Raw genomic sequence first — 22314 nt, 5'->3', positions numbered from 1 at the left:
TTTTTTTTTTGTGTTCGGGTAAATGGGTGAAATGGATAAAACAATTAAACACTGGTAGTTGGTTGGGATTGGAATTTTCTGGGTTATCCTCACGTATAAAACACCTAAATAGGGGCCAGTTTTTCATGGAAAGTCTTCCGGAGAGTCACACCCCCTTGTTCGAACGCCCACGTGTTACGTTGCCTTCTTCTATAAATCGAAATCCAATTCAAAAATCTCTCGCTCTCTGTGGGCCCGTTAACGAGTATCTCAAGTTTCTTTATTGTTAATCCTAAACATTATAAATGTAGAAAAATTCACTGCCTTATTGCGGAATATTTGTAATCGATTATCTAATAAAGGAAACGAGTAAACTATAAACCCCTTTGCTAAACTTTCCCCCACGACATTTGAAAATCGGACAGGCATGCGCATTGGACAGAGGCGAACTCACCTCCGGTTACAGATTTGGGAGAAGTTTATAGAGAGAGGATACCGCCTGGCGGTCAAACAGCGAGATAGAGTAGGTCGAGAGTAAAGCGGGCAGAAACAACAGGTTGGTAGAATGGCGACTACCGCAATTGTTGCCTTGCAGAACGGTGCCGGCGATCAGCAGATGGCCAAAACAACTGATGAAGCTTATTTGAAAACGGTAAGTCATATTCTTTAATCTTAAATACGATGTATTGTCCGATTACAGATGCTTCTGTGTTAGTTGTCACTTTCTTGGGAAAGTTTTCATAAACTGTCAAAACTGTTTACCGTTTCGTCGGCGTGTTTATCTCCTATCTTTGAATCTTTTCCACACTTTTAGGGGGTTTCATCTAGGAAAAATGGCTTATAAACATATAAATTAGTTTTAAAAATACAAATAATTGGAGTAAAAGTGTAAATCGATACTTGATTGTGATATTTGATACTTTACATTTAGATTAGTAAGCTGGGTGAAGGTCTACTTCGACTTTAGCTGAAGTTATCGGTAAATAAACAGTTTCGAAAACTTAAAATACCGAATATGAATGTGATATAAACTGTTATAAATTTCAAAACAAATATATATATATATTTCTTCCTCCTTTGCAACTGGTTTTAATTAGAATGAAATCTAGTAACGGTCCGACAGAGTTTAACTTGTTATTACAAAACTTTATGAAGTTATTATGGTATTTTGACATAATATTACTAAAAATTTAATGTAAGAATATGTGAGGATCGAGTTACAGTTTGATAATGTCAATACAATTAATGTTATTGTGGAGAAGTATCGAACAGTAGGAGCTGTCACCTTCATCATCTCCACCTGTCTACGACACAATGCACTGATTGAATAGTCAACTGACTTGTATGGCGACTATGAATTCTAGTGAACAGGAAACGACACTTCCGTCTATAACTCTTTTGACGTATTCATTTTAATTATAACTGAAGGATAATATATTGCTAAATAAACCGCAGTTAGGCTGAGAAAATAAAACGTCTCGATGATGCGATTTGTCTGAACACGGAACAGGACATCCTTATCGAAATCTTATCAACAGTGTAAGAATCAACACGAATTGTTTCGAAGAAATACGTGTTCATATATATATATAAACACGTATATTTATAATTAAACTAATCTAATTGACTTTGACATCGAAATAATGTAAACAATATTAATAAATGATTATTAATTGCAGAAAATAGCATGAGAATATCACCGGGTGTTAAAATAGTTTATGAACTCTATCAATTTAATTTAATCCTCTCTCTAATTCTTATTTAACGTAGATAAACAAAATGATTAATTTTCTCGAACTTTTCTTTTATTTTTTTTTTTTTTGGCATTGATATAATTTTTAATCGGCTAACAATGAGGTGATTCTTTCTATCAAAAGCATTATTGTTGATTTAACCTATTTCTCCTTACGTGGGAGTATTATAAACAGAAGTGGGTTGCAGAATCAAAGATCAACAATTGACCTTGATTGTCATTTATGTCCAGGAAGTAAAGTGCCGAATTTTTCCATGATTCTTCGCTATCTCAGGTAAGACCTTAGATACGAGACAATCCCTTTTTAAATTTAAAACAATCGTGATGGGGGATGAGCGTATAAGCAATTCATTGTCTGAAGAGTTCGTCGGAAATGCCATAACGATATATTATCATTCGACTGTAATCATATATATTATTCTTAATTACAAAAATTGACTCTTACATCACCTTTATGCCAACAGTTGTAACCTAATTAACCATTTAGGTTATTCAGTCAATTTAGGCTATTTTGTTTTATCCCAATCTAGACAGGTCAGTGTAGGGTTAATTAAATATAGTGTTACGTAACAGTCCCAAATCTTTGATAAATTCTCCCGTAGAAAATATCAAATAATAACCTGATAAAAGCACACACGTGACGTCTATACCGGAAAAGCAAGATAGTGAGATGGAAAATGTCACGAACTGCAGTCTTCCAGTCTTTTAATAGCCGTTCTCTAATAATTTATCCGGTTATTATTAGAAATATATGGCTACCGTATATTGTAAAGAAATCTTTTGTTATCATAATGTTAAAGTGGCGTGCATCTGGCGCGGGCGTTATGCCAATATGAGGTTGGAAACGAACGATTTAGTTGATATGTATCATTCGTGAACAAGTCGTTGTGTGGTAAACGAGATTTAAATGCCCTTCGTGGTGGGATGAGACATTTGTAGACGCGTCAATGTCAATGTTGGTAATTTGCAATTAGAAGTCACGCTTGAGTGATACGTTCGTCTGTGACTTCTAACTTGACCTTTTAGTCACTCAACGCTGTATGATTTTGGACATATAAATCTAGGTCTAAATTTTTAACAATAAATTGTTGCGGTTTTTATTCACTCCTTCGAATTTTATGCTACTTTTAACAAGCGTGAATTATCTTTGTATGGAGTAACAGCATTATAAAGGAAACTGGGTTTGTGTCTACCAGATAAAAAAAAAAAAGGTGGCCTACTCGAGTTGTCTTGTTTGATTCCCGTATTTGGAAGATTTTTAAAGTATGTATTACCAGTTGTACTTTATGATAGATTTTAGCCACCGTGTTTGACAAATTACGTAATTCTATAATTGAGTTACGCAAACATCATGTCAGAAGTATGTTCCCGTTTCGCAATTTAACATCTGATTTCAACTTATATCATTTTACAAAGTATTAACTAAAATTTACTTTACTTTCTTTTAAAGTTACGCTCCTTAAACTCGATAAAAAGAAATTTACTGAATTATCTTTAACTCCATTTGTAATTTTACCATTTGTTCTTTTTTTTTTTATTGGTAAAACATAGATATCGTATATATTTAGGTTAGTTGGAGAAGAGTTGCCATTCTGACTCGTTAAACCAGAAATTTGTGGCACAAATAAGACTTGACCTTCGATCCTAAAGGAGGCCGGGATGCTTGAACGTACTTCTTAAAATCCGAAATTTCAGTAAAGTAGCTCAAAATTGATCTGTAACTTTGTTTGAATCTCGAAGTATTTGATGAATGACTACTAAGTTATTTCTTCGCTAAAGGGGAGCGAAGTCTGAATGGATTTCGTTGTTTTCCGAGCGAACTTGATTTTATAAATATCTCAAGCCTGCTGTTACTTATGAAATATATGTATTGTTTCATCAGAACTATGGTCTATTATATAAAGAACGTTATACAGGCCGCTTTTCTATTTATGATGAACCTCCTGTAAATTCTGATTACATTTTATATTATATATACATTAGACCAAATGATGTTAAAATTATATCTTACAATCTTTTTTGTTATTTTAATTTTTAATACAGGCGATGACAATAATAACCACCCCAATACAACGAACAATAAACAATTTACTGATTTAATTATCTAAATCGTACAAAAAATAATGAGAAATGAAGTAATCTTGATCTAAAAATATATAAACAGTCAAACCTCGTTGTAGCGCCACATTGGTAAAGTAAGTGGGAATTGATCTTCCTCATAAATACTAAATATAGAACCTTCAATATCTGTGAATCACTAAATTTACGATTTTCTACTGCAATCACCGCCATACTCGATTTAGTGCCAGTTTTATAGGCGAACAAATGGTGACACTAAATCGAAGTTTGTCTCATCAATTCGGAATGAATGTCGTTAAATCATAATTTTAAGTTATGTAATTTCTCTCCCGAATTATTTTTATAACCGATCGTATTAAAAGCCACAGTTATTTTAAGTATTTCTAGTATTTTATATTTAATATCTTATTTCGTATTCTCATCTCGTAGTCGAATTTTTAGTCTGCGTGGGATGTTGACCTATGCAAAGTCATGTAAATGGCGTCAGAGGCCTGAAAGTCTGTCACGAATAAAAAGTAGAACTTGAATCGTCCCAGTCAGTTTTTACTCATAACTAAAAAGAGAAACAAATAAATAAGAAATAAAAACACTTTCTACTTTCTTTAAAAAAATATTTAATTGTGATGCGGGGGGGTGCAAAAGTTGTCATAATCAAATCGCCTACGTACAATCTTATATTTTCCGGGTTTCAAAAATGTCACAGATAATCAACTTTAGTATTTATTTTGAAGAGAAATCTGTTGATGAGTTTATCTTATCTTCTACGATCATAAATTGTGAGAAAATACAGCAGAGAAGGTGTGAAAACATGAGTAGTGCAATGCATGCATTGCACTACTTAGATAAGAGGCTACTAACTAAACAGTTTATGAAAGTTAAAATTTTGTCACCCACTTAAAAAAAAAGTTATGAAATTAGACGGTAGTAGGATATTTTTTATAATTTTGTTTGTTACAAGTTAAAATTATTAAAGTAAAGCATTTGACGGAAAAAATGCCAGTTTTCAAATAAACACAATTAAAATGCTTAGTTATGTTTTAACGTTTATACAGTCAAACCTGTTAATGACGGCCACTGACGGAAACATAAAAAATGGCCGTTGTTTAGAGATTAATTTGTATGAGTTTTATGAAAAAACGTCCCTGGGGAAATGGAATCTTTTTAGAGATGACCGTTATTACAGGTTTATTTAGCCGTAATAAAACTTTGAAAATATTAAAATGTAACTTTAAAAATTTTTAAAACTGAAGTTTTCTGACTAAAACATTTTATATTTGATAATATGAATCTCGAACACATTCCATTTTAACTAAAACAATACACAACAAAATAGGCGTTTACTTATAAAATAGCTCGTAAACCCTTTTTAAAATGGACTTATTGCGAAAACACTAGTTTTTATTTTGTCAATTGCATATTTACTTTTTGTTTGTTAGAATTTATGAATAATTTATTAATTATAATTGCTATTTAAACGATATAATTTGTTACTCGCTGTTCAATTCTAGCGCAGTTTGATATGGGCGTCGCCATTTTGTAAATCGCGTAAGGAACGCAAATACCACCTGGCAGGAACGACTTTTGATGTAAGGCTGCATTACTGTATAATCTTTCAATATTATTAGTCTCAACCTTGCACACTACCTTATTTTTCCTTAACAGCACTATTAATCTTGTTATTCAATTTGCCTCGTGTGTAGAGACAGAGAGAAGAGGGAGGGAAACTATGCTGTCGAACCTTCGATAAGGAACAGTGTCCATTTTTTCAGGAACATTTTTTAACAAATATGCATAAAAATAACCTCCTAACTACGGTTATTTTTTACGTTTTCATCAGTGGCCGTTGTTCAGAGGTTTGACTGTACAGCTTATATGTATATATGGATTCTTTTTTTAACAAAAAAAAAGATCTTTTTATTCACATCATCTGTTATTCAAGTCTTGTAAAAGCATTCTTAAAGTTTAGATTTTAAAAAAAATAATGAAATAAAATTATAATCTGTAGCATACTATACTTATAGTCTCAGTGTTTATGATTAATTTACTCGATATATAACTGCTCGGAAACAAAAGATATAATTTCTTTCTTTCTCTATAAACAGAAGAAAGATGCACATTGATCTTCGATGCGCATCTCTGCTGATAAGAAATTAGCATAAGAGAACCATCATTTGTAGAAAAAGCTATTATAGGGTATGCATTATCAGGCACGATTATCTTTTTTTTTTCGACAGGATTTACCGGATTCTCTCTACAAGATGCAATTAATTCCGTGTTGTGATTAACCAGTTTCTAACAAGACTAACGAGTTTTATTTCGAAATCAAATTTTAAAAATTCCCTATTTTCATTTTCATCTATGAAAACAAAAATAGACTCTTAAAGATATAGATGTTTATAAAATTTATTATCGTTTCATTTGTTAAAAAACAGGCTAAAAGGGCCTGCAAAAGGCAGGAGTCTGTTCTATACCCTGGTCCCATACAAGCTCTCGACGGCTCCGAATGTGAGGCCCTAAGTTACAGATTCATAACGCCAGGCCCTAAAGCTGTAGCTTGCTTACTCTATGCTCAAATCAGGTCCTGAACATAATACAGTACTTGTAAACATTAGTTTTGTAAGTTCTACTCGTATATTCAGGTCTTGATTAATATAGAATCTCTATTTTATTCCAAGTTTTAGCTGTAATACGCCAATTTTCTTCATTTCTGATGATGGAATTTAGGAAAAAAGTTATTTTCACCATCATTTTGAGCTGGCACACTTAAAAATACTTCGTCCATTTTTATTTTTAATGATTTTCCTTAAAGATTTCATATAAAAGCGATCAAACACAAAGGTTACTTATTAGAAGAACAAAAGCCCAAGAGCTTAATGTATGCTTGATTACCTCTTATTAATAGAGTAAACAAATGAAACAAGTAATAGAAAGTAGAATTTCGAGAAAATTATTAACATATGGATAACTTTAATTGTAAAATTAAAATTTGATAGTCATTTCTAATTTGTTTTATATATATATATATATATATAGGCTATACTTATTAAAAAATGATTGGCCTATTTTTATGTAGGTTCTATGATGATAAATTTTTAAAAAACTTGTTATATACGAAACTTGTATTTTATTCAGGTTAAAGGCTTGAATATTTACAGTTTTATATATCTCATTTACATGCCAATTCTTCAGTTTCTTCCCGAAATCTATCAAAAAAGTATAAAAGATCTAAATTTCACTGTATATTAATGAAAATTAATATGGAGGAAGTACAGTACAATATCAAATATAAAATAAATAAACATCCGTTATGTAGTGATTAAAAACGTTTCCTTTTGTATTTTTCTGGAATAAAATTTATAAAAGTTTCTTCATTAAAATTGCTGATACTCGCCATTTATTTATTTATTTTATCCGTCAAATTAAGATTAATTTAAAAATAAGCCGAGAGAGAACGAATTGAGTTTTGGCAATTGCTTATCTTCATATCATTTTTATTTTTTTTTTTTTTTAATTTTATTTTGTAAGCACAATCGACGAAATTAAGACAGAGGTCAACTCTCTTCCCACATCAATCATATCTGCATAACTCGTACTCGCAAACAAACCTACGCAAAGGGAATGTTTTCGACAATAAAATAGCAAAAACTTAAAAAAAAAGAAAGTTTTGATTGTTTCTCTCTCGCGCCTACTTTATTCTCGTGACGTCACGAAGGCTGTCACGAACTCGTTTCAAGGCCGAGCAGATGCGATCGATGAGAATCGAATGATCGATTTCAACTCTCCTCCTATTGTTTCTTTTTGTATCATTGACAGTGGAGCCAAATTCTCGTTTTTTAATTTGTTTGCGGTGTGGAATTATATGAAGTTTCACTTAGCACGAGACGGTTTTCGTGGAGGTGGATGTTCTTCGAAGAAAGTGGCAACAAGTGATAAAGTAACAGGTGGGCGTGTTACGTCGTCACGCCGTTGCTCGCCATTTATGGAAGTGATCTGATAGAAAGGAATGACGTCAAAAAAATGCTGCCCTTTTTTTTAATATTCCATATTTACTTTCTATTTAATTTTATCTCTAATTAGAATCAGATTAAATATACTTAATTATTTTAATTATCTCAATTGGGGTATGTAAAAAACAAATATAATACCCTTCAAATGTATTATATACAAATGTTATAAATGATTATTAAATATCTTATAACAGGTTTAACGCTTCGAAATTACAGGCCTATCGCGATAATGCATCCGTAATTTTATTTTTAAATTAAACAAGTGTATTAAATTTCCTATTAGAGACTACAGACGAAAAATATCAATATAATTTGATATCAATTAACGTTACGGATGATTTGACTATCTAATAACCGAAAAAAATGTATATCTCCGCGTATAATTTATTGTAGAAATCTATTTTGTAAGTTGCATCATAGTTACTTGATATCTTATTCACTACAGGAATCCAGGATTTATGAATATATATACTTTTTTCCCAATGACCTTTGTTCTATAAACAATTGTTCTAGAATCATAAAAATTAGAGTAAAAATTCTGTCCTTAATATCAATAATTTAAAACTAGAAATGTCACTCAAATTGATACAGCTTTAATGGATATTGTGAAGATGTACTAGTAAACTAATTTATTGTTTTAACAAAGAGTTTGGTGAGATACGGCAAAGCCACACATTGACGACCTGCCAAGAGGAGACACTTTCCGGGAGAACTTTTTGACCCTTATTTAGGTGTTAGACACGAAGAAAATCCGGAAAACTCCACGTGGCCAGCCTTTTGGAAGGAGCGAACTTTCTGTTCCGTTTTGTGTCGTTCACTTCCAAAGTTTTTATCATTTCATTTTAATGAATAAATACATGAATATCAACATGACAAGATACAATTTCTTGACTTGATGGATACAGAAACGTAGAAGGAAAGTTACAATTTACTTACAACAAATTGCATTCAATACAGCGAAAATTCGTTGCATAAATTGAAAATATACATAAAATTGTTTTTAATTATATTAACATGAAAGCATATGTTCGTATTAATTAGAAATTTTATTCGATGAATTGTAATTTACAAAATGTTAGATTGATTGGATAAGGCAACACAACACGTGGAAGATCTGCCAAAGGGTGAGAGAACTTTCTATGAGAAACTGATCTCTGTTTAGGTATTACACACGTGAAGAAAACCTGGAAAATTCCACGTGGCCATCCCGTTGTCATGTGCAAACTCGCGACTGATGTTGGTAATTTTATCCATTGGACCATTGGCAGGCTTCATTTACAACGGATATAAGTGTACTCGCATACATTTACAGTATTAACATTATGATAAAGTTTTTGGATAAAAATTACTTTGACTACTCCTTCTTCATTAATTACAGATTATATTTTTAAAGTAAAATGTTTATTTGATTTTTAAGAATTTAATGTAATTATGATTCAAGACGCGTATTGTGAAAATAATGTTTCTAAGATTTCTCCGAATTAATGCCCTGGGCATTAGGTCAACAAATTCTTGTTGCGCCGATAGCAATGACAAATTTCAACATTGATTGTCTACAAATACTACACTCTCAATTCAAAAATTCCTTGTAATATTTGATATTAATATTTAAATGCGCAACTTTGTAAAACTTAAGAACATTTTGCAAGTAGATTCAAAGCTTGTTGTAGTGCTTTTTTTTTTTTTTTTAGGTTTAAACTAATTTATATGCGCTATCCTTTTATTTGTTTAGAAAATAATCAGTTTTTCCGGTAATGGACTCGAAGATGACATTACGTAAATGTGTGTAGACCTATTAATATTCTTATTGCAGCAAGAACAAGAGACACGTCTAGAGAATGTTAATATTCTGAACTAAATATTTTCTTTGTTTTTCTCTCAATTCTTATCACGAAATATAATTTCTTTTGAATTTTTTCGGAACGAAACTGTCTTTTATGTCGTATTATGTAATTTGTTAAATTAAGAACAATTACATGTTTTTAAATAATGACTTACTTGCCTTATAAAAAATGTATTTATTCCTATTTGCTATGATTGAAACGTGAATATCGAAACGTCATGCCGACAATTATGCAATTTTCTTGTTATATAAACAATATATTAATGATAACGTGTAATTCTTTAAATATTTAATGCAAATCATTAATAATTTGGGATTTTTCTTGATGTGCTTAAACTTCGAAACAAATTCTCGCATATTTTTAAAATGTAAAATTAATTTTTATTATTTTTGTTGTGAAAGATTCATTTTGGCATCCTTGAATCATATCTCATATGTTTTTATGGGATAAGGCAACACAACACTTGTGCGATCTGTCAGAAGCGTGCCTCACGAGAGGAGTTTCTATGGAAAACTGGTCCTTATTTAGGTGGTAGATACGCAAAACTCCGCGCTGTCGGCTCGTCGGTCAGGTGCGAACCCACGACTACTAGCGTTCAGTGGTTTTATCCATTTATCCACTGTTCATTTATCTGTAATTTGGGAATTGTGCTAGTTTCTTATTAGTCTTCGTCTCTATTGTATACCGAGCTTCTTTAATGTTCTTGTCTTTCTTGGGAGAATAAAGGAAGGTCTAAAACTTGTTTCATGTCTGTTTTATGTGAACAAATATCCGATTTTCTAATAAAAGATACAAGAATTATACTTGAAGAAAATTTCAAGATAATTCAATAAGCCATTTTTTCTATAATTTTTGACTTATAAAAAATTTTAAAGGACTTTATTTTTCTTCTTAGTAAACTTATATGATGAATAGTTATGTAGTTGTTTAAGAGTGGCTACAATGTTATAATTTCAAACATTTTCATTTATTTACTGAAATTTCTTCTAAATTTTCCTAAAAAGTTGTTTCTTATTACACGTCTAATGCAAAAATAAAAACATGTCGTGACTGAGTTACAAACCCAAAACGTAACGCCTATTTTTCTCATATTATTCTTGATTTAATTTTTAAACAAGTGAATGAAGGATAGTCAAAAATTATTCGAGAAAACGTCTAATTATCTTATATATATTTGTATTATAATACACAATAGGAACATACATATTATATTTCTGTTTTCACGGGGATTAAGAATAATTCACGAAAATGGTTTTTGTTAACTGACATCTTTTTTTACGCAAATAAGAAAAAGGTACATTAAATGTGTAAAATTAAACATCTGTTTTAGTTAAAAGACTTAGAAATTCTGATTTCTTTAATGTTAAAAATTAATTCACTTAATATCGCCTGAGGGATAAGAAATCGTACTTCACTGTGAAAAATCCAGGTTCGAATTCGATCTGAATCTTCAAAATTGTTCGTGGGTAACAGCTCGATGCAATGAACCTCATTCTTCTTTCGTGTTGACAGATGCTATTGTGATTATGCCTATTAGTAAAGGGCAGAGTTGAAGTAGAACCCTCATATTCCATCATATATCTGATAAATTTATATCTAATAACTTTTTATTGTATTAGCTTTATTCTAAAAGATAACTTTTCTTTAAAATATTGTGCCTACCAGTGGCAGATATCACTACTGAACAGTATTAGTCGGTCGTGAGTTGTGCCTGACCAAAGGGATAGCTGCGATATTTTTAAAAATTATATAGGCCTACTTGTATCTTAAGGATTAGATTATTTTGATGAGGTAAGGCTATTCAACACGTGGACGATCTGACAAAGGAGTAGTGCCTCTCGGATGGACTTTCTGTGGAAAACTGGCTCCTATTTGGCGAATAAAACCCAGAAAATTCCACGCCGTTGGTGGGGTGCAAACCCACGACCAGCTACCACTGTTTAGTATTTTATCCACGCGGCTACTGTTGGGCTCTAAGTTACTTGGACTAGAATCAATTGAGGGACCGAATCCGGACGAGCAACTCCAGAAAATTTTTATTTGCGGTCTGTCCCGGATATATCGGATTCCATTCCTCACAACGGGCCTAGAAAAAAAAAAGCCTTTTTATTACTCGTAGGGTGGAAAGACTCCCAAAAAATGACTGAAATTAACTAATTAGCAATATTAAGGGTATATTAAATAAACCTCATTAATATAACTAATATGGACATGGATATACAACTAAAAAACCTATATATTGTTCATATTTGAATAGGATAAGCATTACTTAACTTCCGGTTATCTTATCGAAAATTGTCTTAGCAAATTATATTTAGTCATCGTTTTCGAACTTCCATATAAAGATGCTGCTTACGGTAGAAGGAAAAATGTTGCGAGAAGTCGTTTCTTATGAAAGTTTATAGACGAAAACAGTGTTTTATAGTTACACAATTAATGATATTTTTTTATTACTTTACGCAAGACCTGAGATTTGATGTCAGACCGATTCGCTTTTAATTGCAAAAAAAAAAAAAAAAAAAAAAAAAATTAAATGGTGCTGAACTTCATGATATAGGATATACACCCGATGACCTCGTTTATAAATATTCCAGTAGCATATGTTATAAATTTTATTTTTATAAATTTATTTTTTATTTTATGAATCGAGTTTGTTATGCCTAAAAATCTCAACTATCGCTTATTAATCTTTAATGGCTGAAGTATATATGACACGAACATTTATCTTATTCAATTATTGCCTTGTCGTGATTTCCATATGATTCACGGAGCAAAGATAATTTTTTATATTTAATGAATGTGCAAATTAATAATAATAAAAAATTACCTTCACGATTGCTTTTAATGATTGTTTTCCGGATTTTATAATGGATTTTCGTGCTGTTCCGTTACGTAAGAGGTTGTAACAAATACAAATATTGTGTAAAATAATTGAAATTGGCTTCTCCAGATGGCAGCATCCGTTTAAAAAAATAAGAGGAAAAAATTGCAGAGTGAAGCATCTTTTTGAGGAAATGAAAAGACGTGGAGAAAAAGTGACAAAATTTATAGAAAGTAAAAATAATCATGAGACGGGTTACTTTAGGTCATTGGATAAATTTGCTGACGTTGGAAAGAAGTGGCTCCGTTTTGTACATAACATCTTATGTGGTATATAGATTCCTGAGAAACTATTCAAGATGATAACTGTGATAATTGGTAGATGAATATGTGCTGTTTAAAACCCGTTCAAGTTTTGTTAAGTCGTTTAGTGAGTACAATATTTTATCTGTTTTCTCTTCTTTCATCTGAAAAAAATATATATACATATATATACTCCTTTTCACTTGCCTAAATCGAGTTTAAACGCGCGGCATATAACTGATTTCACTTATTTTGATCTTAAAATATAAATAAAAAAATTAAATATATTATTTATGTAAGTATTCGAAAATATGGAGTTTGATTTTGTGAACAATAGTTACTAAATCGCTCGTAATCATTTACGAAATATATAAATAATTTTGACTTACGATGTGTTAGAGATTGGAAAAAGTACTTGATGTCGCTTGACAACTGCATGAATTATGTTGAAAACTTTATTAAAATCTTTTCTTCGCATTCTTTTTTTTTCTTGTGATACTAACTTTAACTGTGTACGTTACTCTTTAGTAACAGGAATTTTTTCCGAAAGAAAAATAAGCAAAAAATCGATCATTATATTTGGAAAAAAATTGTTATTTTTAGATTTTTCTAAATAAAATTTCAAGAAATAAATCGTTCAGAGATCAAAAGTTATTTTTGAGTCATTTATTTTAGACTATTGGACAATAGAATAACGTACCAATATCATGCAATTTTAACAAATTTAACGAATAGAGATTTAAAATTTTATTTGCTAAACTTCGCAAAGTGCTCCGTTTATGCTCCGTTGTCTTTAGAATTAATTGAGAATTTTTAGTAAAAATATATAATTTATTTTAGCTTTTGTTTTCTAGATTTTACCCTAAAAATTTGACAGTAGACAATAAAGTGGAGTTTACTTCTACTGTATCTTTGCCTGTTCTTACCGGTGAAGCATCTTAGTTACATTCAAATTCTTGAAATTAATCTTGATGAAATTTAAATACCAATTAAATAAAACTGTTACCAGATTGAATTAAAGAATAATGATTTAGTTAAAATATAATTTGAAAGCATTAGAATAAAATATGCATTTATATAGCCTATATATAGTAATTTGGATAATGGAATTTTTGAAAAACATAAATTCATTTTATTGTCACAAATAATACAAGAATAATTTATTAATATAAAAGAATAATTAAAAATTTTATAATAAATAAAGTTTATAATCTGTTTTAATGGAAAATTGGTGTATTATATTGAAATCAATTTGAATATTCTATGAAAATCTTTCTCAGGGAGTATCAGTGAATGAAGTAGACGAAGGTCGTCCATGTTTGAATTGTCGAGATAATTGTCCAGGTTTTACTCCTCATGTTTGGAGGTAAGCCTTTTTTTAAATCTTCATACAATATATTGTAATGTTGGAGAGAAAAAAAAATTATATATTTTATTATTGTTATTATTATTTTAAAAAGAACTATATGCAATAACTGTAAATGTCCTCGCGAAACGCACGATCTTTACCACGAAGAATTTGTCATCGTAAGAAACAGGATTGGTTTAAAAAATCCTCAGGATCCGAACAAAGTGGTTTCTAAACGAAGAACATTAGAAGAGGGATATTCTTGGATTCCTCCCGGGCTAAACAGTGAGAAGGTTGGAAAGCAAATCACAACTACGGTAATATTTTTGAGGTCTTCATGTATGAGTATGTTTTTAATCATTTCAGGTGGAAGAATATTTCTTACAACTCCCAAAAGATAAGATTCCTCGACTGGGTAGTTCGGGCGAAAAATATAGAGACAAACAACTCATCGTTCAGTTACCTAAACAAGATTTAGCATTGGCTTACTGTAAGTTCCTGGATAAAGAGTATCAGAACAATTATGAAGATTTTGTGAACAACAGAAATGAAACTGCTTTGGATATTGGTTATGTAAAGACTATTTTAGAACAGAACATTGTAAGAATTTTGATACACATAATTTTGTAGCATTTGCATATAAAAGCTTTATTTTTAATTAATTAATTTTTTTATCTAGGAATGTCACAAGTGTCAAGGATCTATGGGTCTTGGAGATATTGTAGTACAAGCTCCAAAATTGGGTGAAAACTATTCGTGGCATCCTGGATGTTTTGTTTGTTGTGTTTGTGAAGAATTATTAGTCGACCTTACTTATTGTGTAAAGGAAAATAAACTATATTGCGAACGTCATTTTGCTGAACAAATCAGGCCTCGATGTGCAGCTTGCGATGAGGTAAGATGTTTCATAAAATTTTCATCAATGCATAATTCTCAACACATTAATCATTGATAAAGATAATTATTGACCTTTTACAAGAGATTTTTCCAAATAATTTCACTGAAATGTACAGTACAACATATATTGGCAAAAGCATATTATTGAATAAGGCTACATCCAAGAGCCATTTTTTGTAATTTTAAAAGAAATTAACTTTTAAAATAATTTTTATATTGAAATATTCGAATATATTAGAACATTTGAAACCACAACCATTATTGTTTCATTTCCTTCCTATAAATCCTAAATTTTAAATTGATTTGAATGAAATTCAAAAATATTTAGATATAAAGCATTTGTCAGAAATTCAAATATTCTTGAATTTTATTCAAATCAGTTTAAAATTCTAAGATTTATGGTAACATAAAGAATTGAAATAGCCAATAAGTTCTTATAAATAATCATTATTGTAACAACATAAATGCAAATTTATACATAACTTATGATTTATATAGTTTATAGAATCTTATAAATAAAAGACATTAAAACTTTAGCATGTTACACTTTTATAAATTGGGAATGATTAGCAGAAGAGACAAAGATAAACATAGACCATATACATTTTTAACATTCCCTGTAAATATTTACCCCAGCGTTTTTCAACCTTTTTCTAATAGTGGTACCTCCATCTTGGTAATTTTTTCTTGTAGCATTCCTATTTCTTTACCAATAAAAAAATCCTCAGGATCCAAACAAAGTGGTTTCTAAGAATAGAGTTGTTAAGATTTTTCTACATTTACTAATGCACTTAATAAATATTATGGCATTGCTCAGCACTGTATTTTGCAACACCCCTGAAGTATTGTTGATACCCTGGTTGAAAACCATTGATTTACTCAGTAGAATCATCCCTGTAAAATAGATTTTTAATGTTTTGAAAATGATAATAATAAATATCATCATTTTCAAAACATTAAAAATCTATTTGTATATTTTATGGGGGTTTAATCAGTGGGTTTCAACCAGGGTGCCAAGTATTTTGGTGCCCTGTGCTAAATAATTATTAAGTTCATTGTAAATTATTACATATTTTCACTTTTATTTTTGACAGTTGTTAAAACTCTAAATTCGACATCAATTTTAGAATTTTCAATTCTTAAAACTAAAGGTTTTGATTTAAAATAACTTATTTATTTAGGATATCAAAAGAAAAGTAAACTTATAGAAATTTACATTATTCTATTTATTTATAGTAATTGAAGGATTTGGGTGTAAAAGATGGTAACTCACATAAATTTAGTTCTAGGAAAAATGCAAATAAAAATTTTTTTATTGTTTGTACTTGTACCATAAAAGGCAAAAATTATAGAGATGTCTGACTGACATCACTTTTCCTCTATGAGTGTAAATTGAAACTTCTGATCATTTCTCAAGAGAAATATTAAGTATAGCAACCTATCAGTAAAGATAACTTGAAAATGAATTATCACTTTTTACACCCTTCAATTATATAATTATCAAATTTCCTTTCTCGGTTAAAAATTCCTGTTTTACTTCCATGGACTTTAATGTAGGTTAATGATAACTGAAATTCTTAAAAAATTTTCATATTAAACTATCTTATTTTGATATGAGATTCACTGTTAATTAGAAATAGTTTATAAAATCTTATTTTATCATGACCATACCTAAGAATATACAGTAATTTTATCATGGAACTGGTAACAGTAAAGACATAAGGCATCTAACAAAATACAGGATGTATCAGAATGATGTTTTAAAAATTTTGGGGATTGTAGAGGATGAAATTTTGAACGTTTTGATATAAGGAACCCATAGCTGAAATGTGATATAAAGTTTCTACTGCGGTAGGAAGTGCTTGACCACCCTTCACTTTGGTAGCTACCCTTCTGTCCATTGATGTCATGTTATTGTTCTTGACTTCTTCTGGGGTTATGTAAAGTCCCTTGTGTACGCAACGCCTGTAGGAACAGTTCATGAGCTTACGGAGTGCATCTTTACAGCATTTAATATCATCAGAGGGGAGCGTGGCATCTTACAGAGAGTCAGACAAAACATGCTTCGTCGTTGCACACGATGTAACGAAATTGGTGGTTGTCACATTGAACATCTACTCTAAAGTAGTGCAGCCACTGATTTAATGTACAGTTTAATTGTACTCTACTGTTTTGCCAATAAAACTTGTCATAAATACTGTATTATGCTGTTTCATTCAGCATACCGACCGCAAAGTGCAAAGTGCTGTAGAAACTTTATTTCACATTTCTGTCTATGGGTTCCTTATATCAAAACATTCAAAATTTCATCCTCTACAATCCCCCAAATTTTTAAAATACACCCTGTATAACGTTGTTTCCCCAAATTCTGATACACCCTGTATAACATTGTTTAATAATAAATGAATTTTTAAATTTCATACAATTACAAATTCATTAAACAATTGTATTTACATAATTAAATGCTCAAGATGATAGCTTATATTATGTAAAGAAATCATTTACTTGTTTATACATGAAATATACTGTTTTAACAAAATTTTCATAAACTTTCAATGTTCTTTCTACTTTTTGAAACTATTTAACTCTAATTATTGCAAAAAATTATTTTGTTTTTTTTTTCCATTTTAATCTATACCAATGACAAAAGAAAATTTTAAAAATTAATTGATTAAGTAATATAATCTTATCAAAACTATTATTTATTTCAAAATTTAAATTTTGTATTACTTTCATCTAATGATAATTTTTTATCACAATAATAGAATTGAATGTACTTGATTCTATATAAAATTATATTCTCTTTAGAATTCTTTGATAGCTGGTGATGATTCTATAGTACTTAAAATACTTGAACCTTTTTATATTTTTCTGCACAATTAAAGCATTTATGTAGCTTTTTAATTTAACTATGATACATAAGAACTTTACTTTTTAATGTTTTCTATGTGTGAATGTGTTTAAATATTGGAACATTAAATTTCTTATAATGTAATAAGAATATTCTTTAACTCCAAATTTATTTTGATAACTTTATTGGAGATGGAGTAATATTCTTAGTTTAAAACACTTTTATGAAATTAGTATATAAATATCCCATATTTAAATTTTTTAAAATTTGAATCATCTATATTAGCTACTTTTTGTAGTAAAAATACACTTGCTTAAAAATCACTATTTGGAAACACACATTTCCTAACTAAAGTCAATTTTTTGTTTAAAGTTTAAAAAATATTTGCGTTTTTATTGAAAAACTAAAATCTACAAATTGTAACTTGTAAAAAGAAACAAATGAAATTTAGCTGTAGAAATATAGAATATTTATTTTATAAAAATTCTGTTTCTATATATAGTAAATATAAATTTGTATGTAGAGAAAGGTGTAGTTATGTCCAAAAATAGTTTTGTGTGGGATAATAAGATTACACATTCTTCTGTAAGTGCATATAATAAATTTTAATTATCGTCACATTAACATCATTTTAGAAAAATAGAATATACAGTATTATAATTTAATTTATGTTTATCAGTGGGTGAAATAATAATATGTTATGTTAGAGGAGAAAAAATGTTACTGTAAATTTTATTGCAATTATACAAGATTAAAACTTAAAAAGAGAAAATTTTCTTCCAAGCATTATGAATTTTATATTTTTTAATTAATATTTTGATGAAATACATTAAAATATTTAAGTTTTATGACTTGTTTTATTATAAAACATATTATTTTTATGCATTTTTAAGTTAATGAGAATTTTATTGCTTAAATCTAGACCTATTTTAAAAGTTGCTCAACGTTCAGATACATTTTAGTGAACACATTCTCTTGTAATTTATGTTAAAAGAAAGTATCTTAAAAATGGGAACATTAATTAGTCATATTTAGCTTGGCAATAGAGTAAGATTTTATGACTGATTTACAGTCTCTTAAAGAATTAGTTTCATGAGTTTTATAATGGGACCATTGACCAGATGTACTCTAAATGTGCAACTTATATGACTTCTAATTTATATATTTTATTGGCATAAATTTATTTTTAATTTTATGATTATTATTATTATGCAATAGAATTATTTCAGTCATGATCTAAATTTACATTAGATCAAAATTTGATAAATGTTAATTCAAAACAGAAGACAATTCCTGATGTAGTTACAGGAATTTTTAGAATTGAATAGTTATTTAGCCTTCTATTTCTTTTTAGTAAATGAGTAAATAAACTTTAAAAATAATACAAAATGAAGACTAAATACAAATAATTTTAACAATAAGGCATTTGGAAATTAAAATTTTAAATATTTCATGAAGAAATTTTTTAAATGACTACTTAAATTATGAAATTTTGTTAATTAATTATTTTTTTAACAGATTACAATATTAAAATATTTTTAGAAAACATATCATATAAAAATGGTATTTATAACTAATTTACAATATTAAAAAAACAATGTAGCAAGATGAATATTTATGTAATTCATATTAAATTACTGTAATATCTACAAGTTATAAAGTTTTATTTTATTTTAATTTTTTGTTCTGTTTTATTTTCAATATTTTTCATGAATGGAATTGCATGTATTTAATATTTACTACACATTTTTCTTAAATGATGACATCTGTAAGGATGAAATTATTTAAAATATTTATATAAACTTGTTGGTTTTACCGTAGAAACTTTTATCACAAAATAATATCCAAATTTAATTTTTTTTTAATTTTCTCTCACTTTAAAGGAAATATTTTTCTTTAGATATATATTAAAATAAATGATACAATTATTTCACAGGATTTCATTAAAAAAAAAAATTGCAACAGTTTTCTTCAATTTGAAGAATCAATGATATTTTCTAAAATATTGACTGAAATAACTTTAACTAAAATGATTTAACAATTGAAATTCTATTACAATTTATTCAGTTTTCTTTCTGGGGAGATTATAATTTGTTAATCAGTACTTTAAAAGATAATTTAATTAGTGATTTGTCTTTTAAGATGCTTAGTTATGAAACATTGAAGTAATATATGATGATATTTATTACTCCACAAGGTAATATGATTACTGTATTTGTAAAATTAACCAATATATATTTTGATTTGATTGAATTATTATTATTGTTTAAATCTTTATTTTTCTTGAATTTATGACTTTATTTGTTTTTATTAAACTTTGTGTTACATATTTAGTAATTTAATCTGTTATGATGCTGCATTGTTATTGTTTTGAGAATTTTGTTGATCTGTTTTGCTTAATATTTACAATAACACAATTTTTAGTTCTCCATCATTAAATACTTTAAAATTTTGAAATCTATGCATTAATGTTAAAAATATAGAATTGTTCTTAAAGAAATGAGTTTCGCACACATGCTTATAATAAAAGAATCATTATGTAGTTCTTATTCTAAAAAAAATTACAAAATTTAGTTAAAGACTTTACAAATAAATAATATTTATTCGCAGAATTACTGAAATAGATAATACTTACTTTAAAAACCGAGAAAAACACATCAATTATCCAGCAAAATTTGCTGATGCGGAGTACATCCGAAATATGTTTCTTGCACTTCAAAATTCGTTACTCTATATTTTTGTTCATTTCCATCTTTAGATACTGATAATCAAACTGTTGTATGAGATAGAAAAAAAAGATAATTTTTTAAGTGTCACAGAAAACTAAAATGAATTCTAAAGTTCGTTTTTAAGGCTAGTCTTTCGAAGAGATAGTGCCGTGTTTGTTTCCTCTATCGATTTCCTTGGAGATTGTAGATTTGAGAAGAGTTTAATTGTTCATTCTAAACTTGTCTTATTTTTATCCCCTTGTCTTGTCATCAGTTTTATTCCTTCTCAGTTGATGTTAAATTTAGCAAGAAGACGTCAGGGTCTGTGCTTATCAAATCGTTGGTCGGTGGGTGGAAGCTAAATGTTTGGCAAGGCAAAGATCACCCAGGCCAGTCGTCCTCCTAGACTCCAAACGGGTAACTTGTTCCCATTACTGCCAGAAGGTAAGCAACGAAGATTATCTCGACATATGCTAAATCTTTCTTATATTTTAAAATATATAGGCTATTAGTCTTTTCACTCTTCTTTCGAGGAAAGTCTTCTTTATTTATGGCATTCTTAATATTAAAAGTCGTTAACAGGTGGAATTTGTTGGCCTAAATTCCGTTCTTTCTTTATTGAAATCGTGTGTGCTGGCTTAGTTTTCGGCATTAAAAATATAATTCCAATTTCCTCAATTAAATTAAAGTAAATTTTTAAGTTTATCTGATAATTTTCTGGTTTTTGGGATGGGGATAAAGGATAAATTCCAATAAAAGATTAATATGATTCAACGTTATAATTGATCTCCATTCAACCTGTATATAAATATTTGAATATTCACAGATAAAATACGATGACTAACACCTCGATACCGTCCCATCTCCTTTGCCCTTCTGTTTTTAGTCACCCACTGTCTATTTTTAGGGTTGTCATCGAAAAAATGCTATCCAAGCTATCATATAGAGAGCACACATCATCACAACTTTTTTCTAGTTTGGCATATCAAAAAAGCATGTTTGAGATCAGCTTTAACGCTTAACGAGAATGAAAATAAGTCTATTAAGAAAATCCTTCGAAAAAATAAGAATTTCTTGAGAACAAAAAAAATGTTTTTGTAATTTTTTTTAAAGTTAGTTATCAATAGTTTCTTTGAAAGATCTCGCAGAAAATTACCAAGAAAAGTTATTCTTTATGTTGGAAACAGAATTACCAGAAAAAATAAAACAAAAAGTAATCACGCTCTCCGGAAATCTGCAACTCTTCAAAACTTTGTACTTTTTAACCTTGAACTATGGACACGAATAGAGATCTTTGTTGCTTTTGTTTTCGTATCGAGTATAAAAAAAGAAAACAAAGAAATACAAAATGTCAAGTACACGAGGAAGAAATGTGACACCTGTCATTACTTTCCCATCAGATTGGCACCATTTAGTTCTTTTGACTAAAGAATTATATTAATAAAATAATTCGAATCGAATCATTTACGTCGGCTGCCACCCTGGCATCGTTACTTCATTAAACAGAGGGATGCTAACTAACTTCATGCCAAATGATACAACAATTAGGAATCCTATTAAATAGTTCTCATTCCTTTTCCAAGTTAGCACATTTTATATCAATTACAATGGTTCAAATACAAAATCGAAAAGAATAAATAATCTATAATATTAATTTAGATACGATTAATTAAGTAATTAGTTTAGTGCAATGGAGTAGCAAATTACCTCCTATTTAATGAAATA

The 22314-nt window shown here is 29.1% G+C and overlaps 1 protein-coding gene across 1 annotated transcript in view; it reads left to right on the top strand.

Moving 5' to 3' along the window:
- Positions 1-473: 473 nt before the first annotated feature.
- Positions 474-22314, top strand: part of LOC136979898 (four and a half LIM domains protein 2-like) — a 31462-nt gene continuing 9621 nt past the window's right edge. The window contains exons 1-5 of the mRNA XM_067275926.1: positions 474-631; positions 14066-14151; positions 14246-14426; positions 14500-14733; positions 14813-15028. Coding sequence (XP_067132027.1) covers positions 545-631; positions 14066-14151; positions 14246-14426; positions 14500-14733; positions 14813-15028 — 804 coding nt within the window. The 5' untranslated portion in view covers positions 474-544. The remainder of the gene's footprint in view (positions 632-14065; positions 14152-14245; positions 14427-14499; positions 14734-14812; positions 15029-22314) is intronic.

Source organism: Centruroides vittatus, unplaced genomic scaffold, assembly GCF_030686945.1.
Source record: "Centruroides vittatus isolate TY-2023 unplaced genomic scaffold, ASM3068694v2 contig_651, whole genome shotgun sequence".
In the NCBI taxonomy this organism is placed as follows: Eukaryota; Metazoa; Arthropoda; class Arachnida; order Scorpiones; family Buthidae; genus Centruroides; species Centruroides vittatus.
The sequence above is the reverse complement of the archived record's forward strand: the minus strand, read 5'-3'. Positions and strand labels throughout refer to the sequence as shown.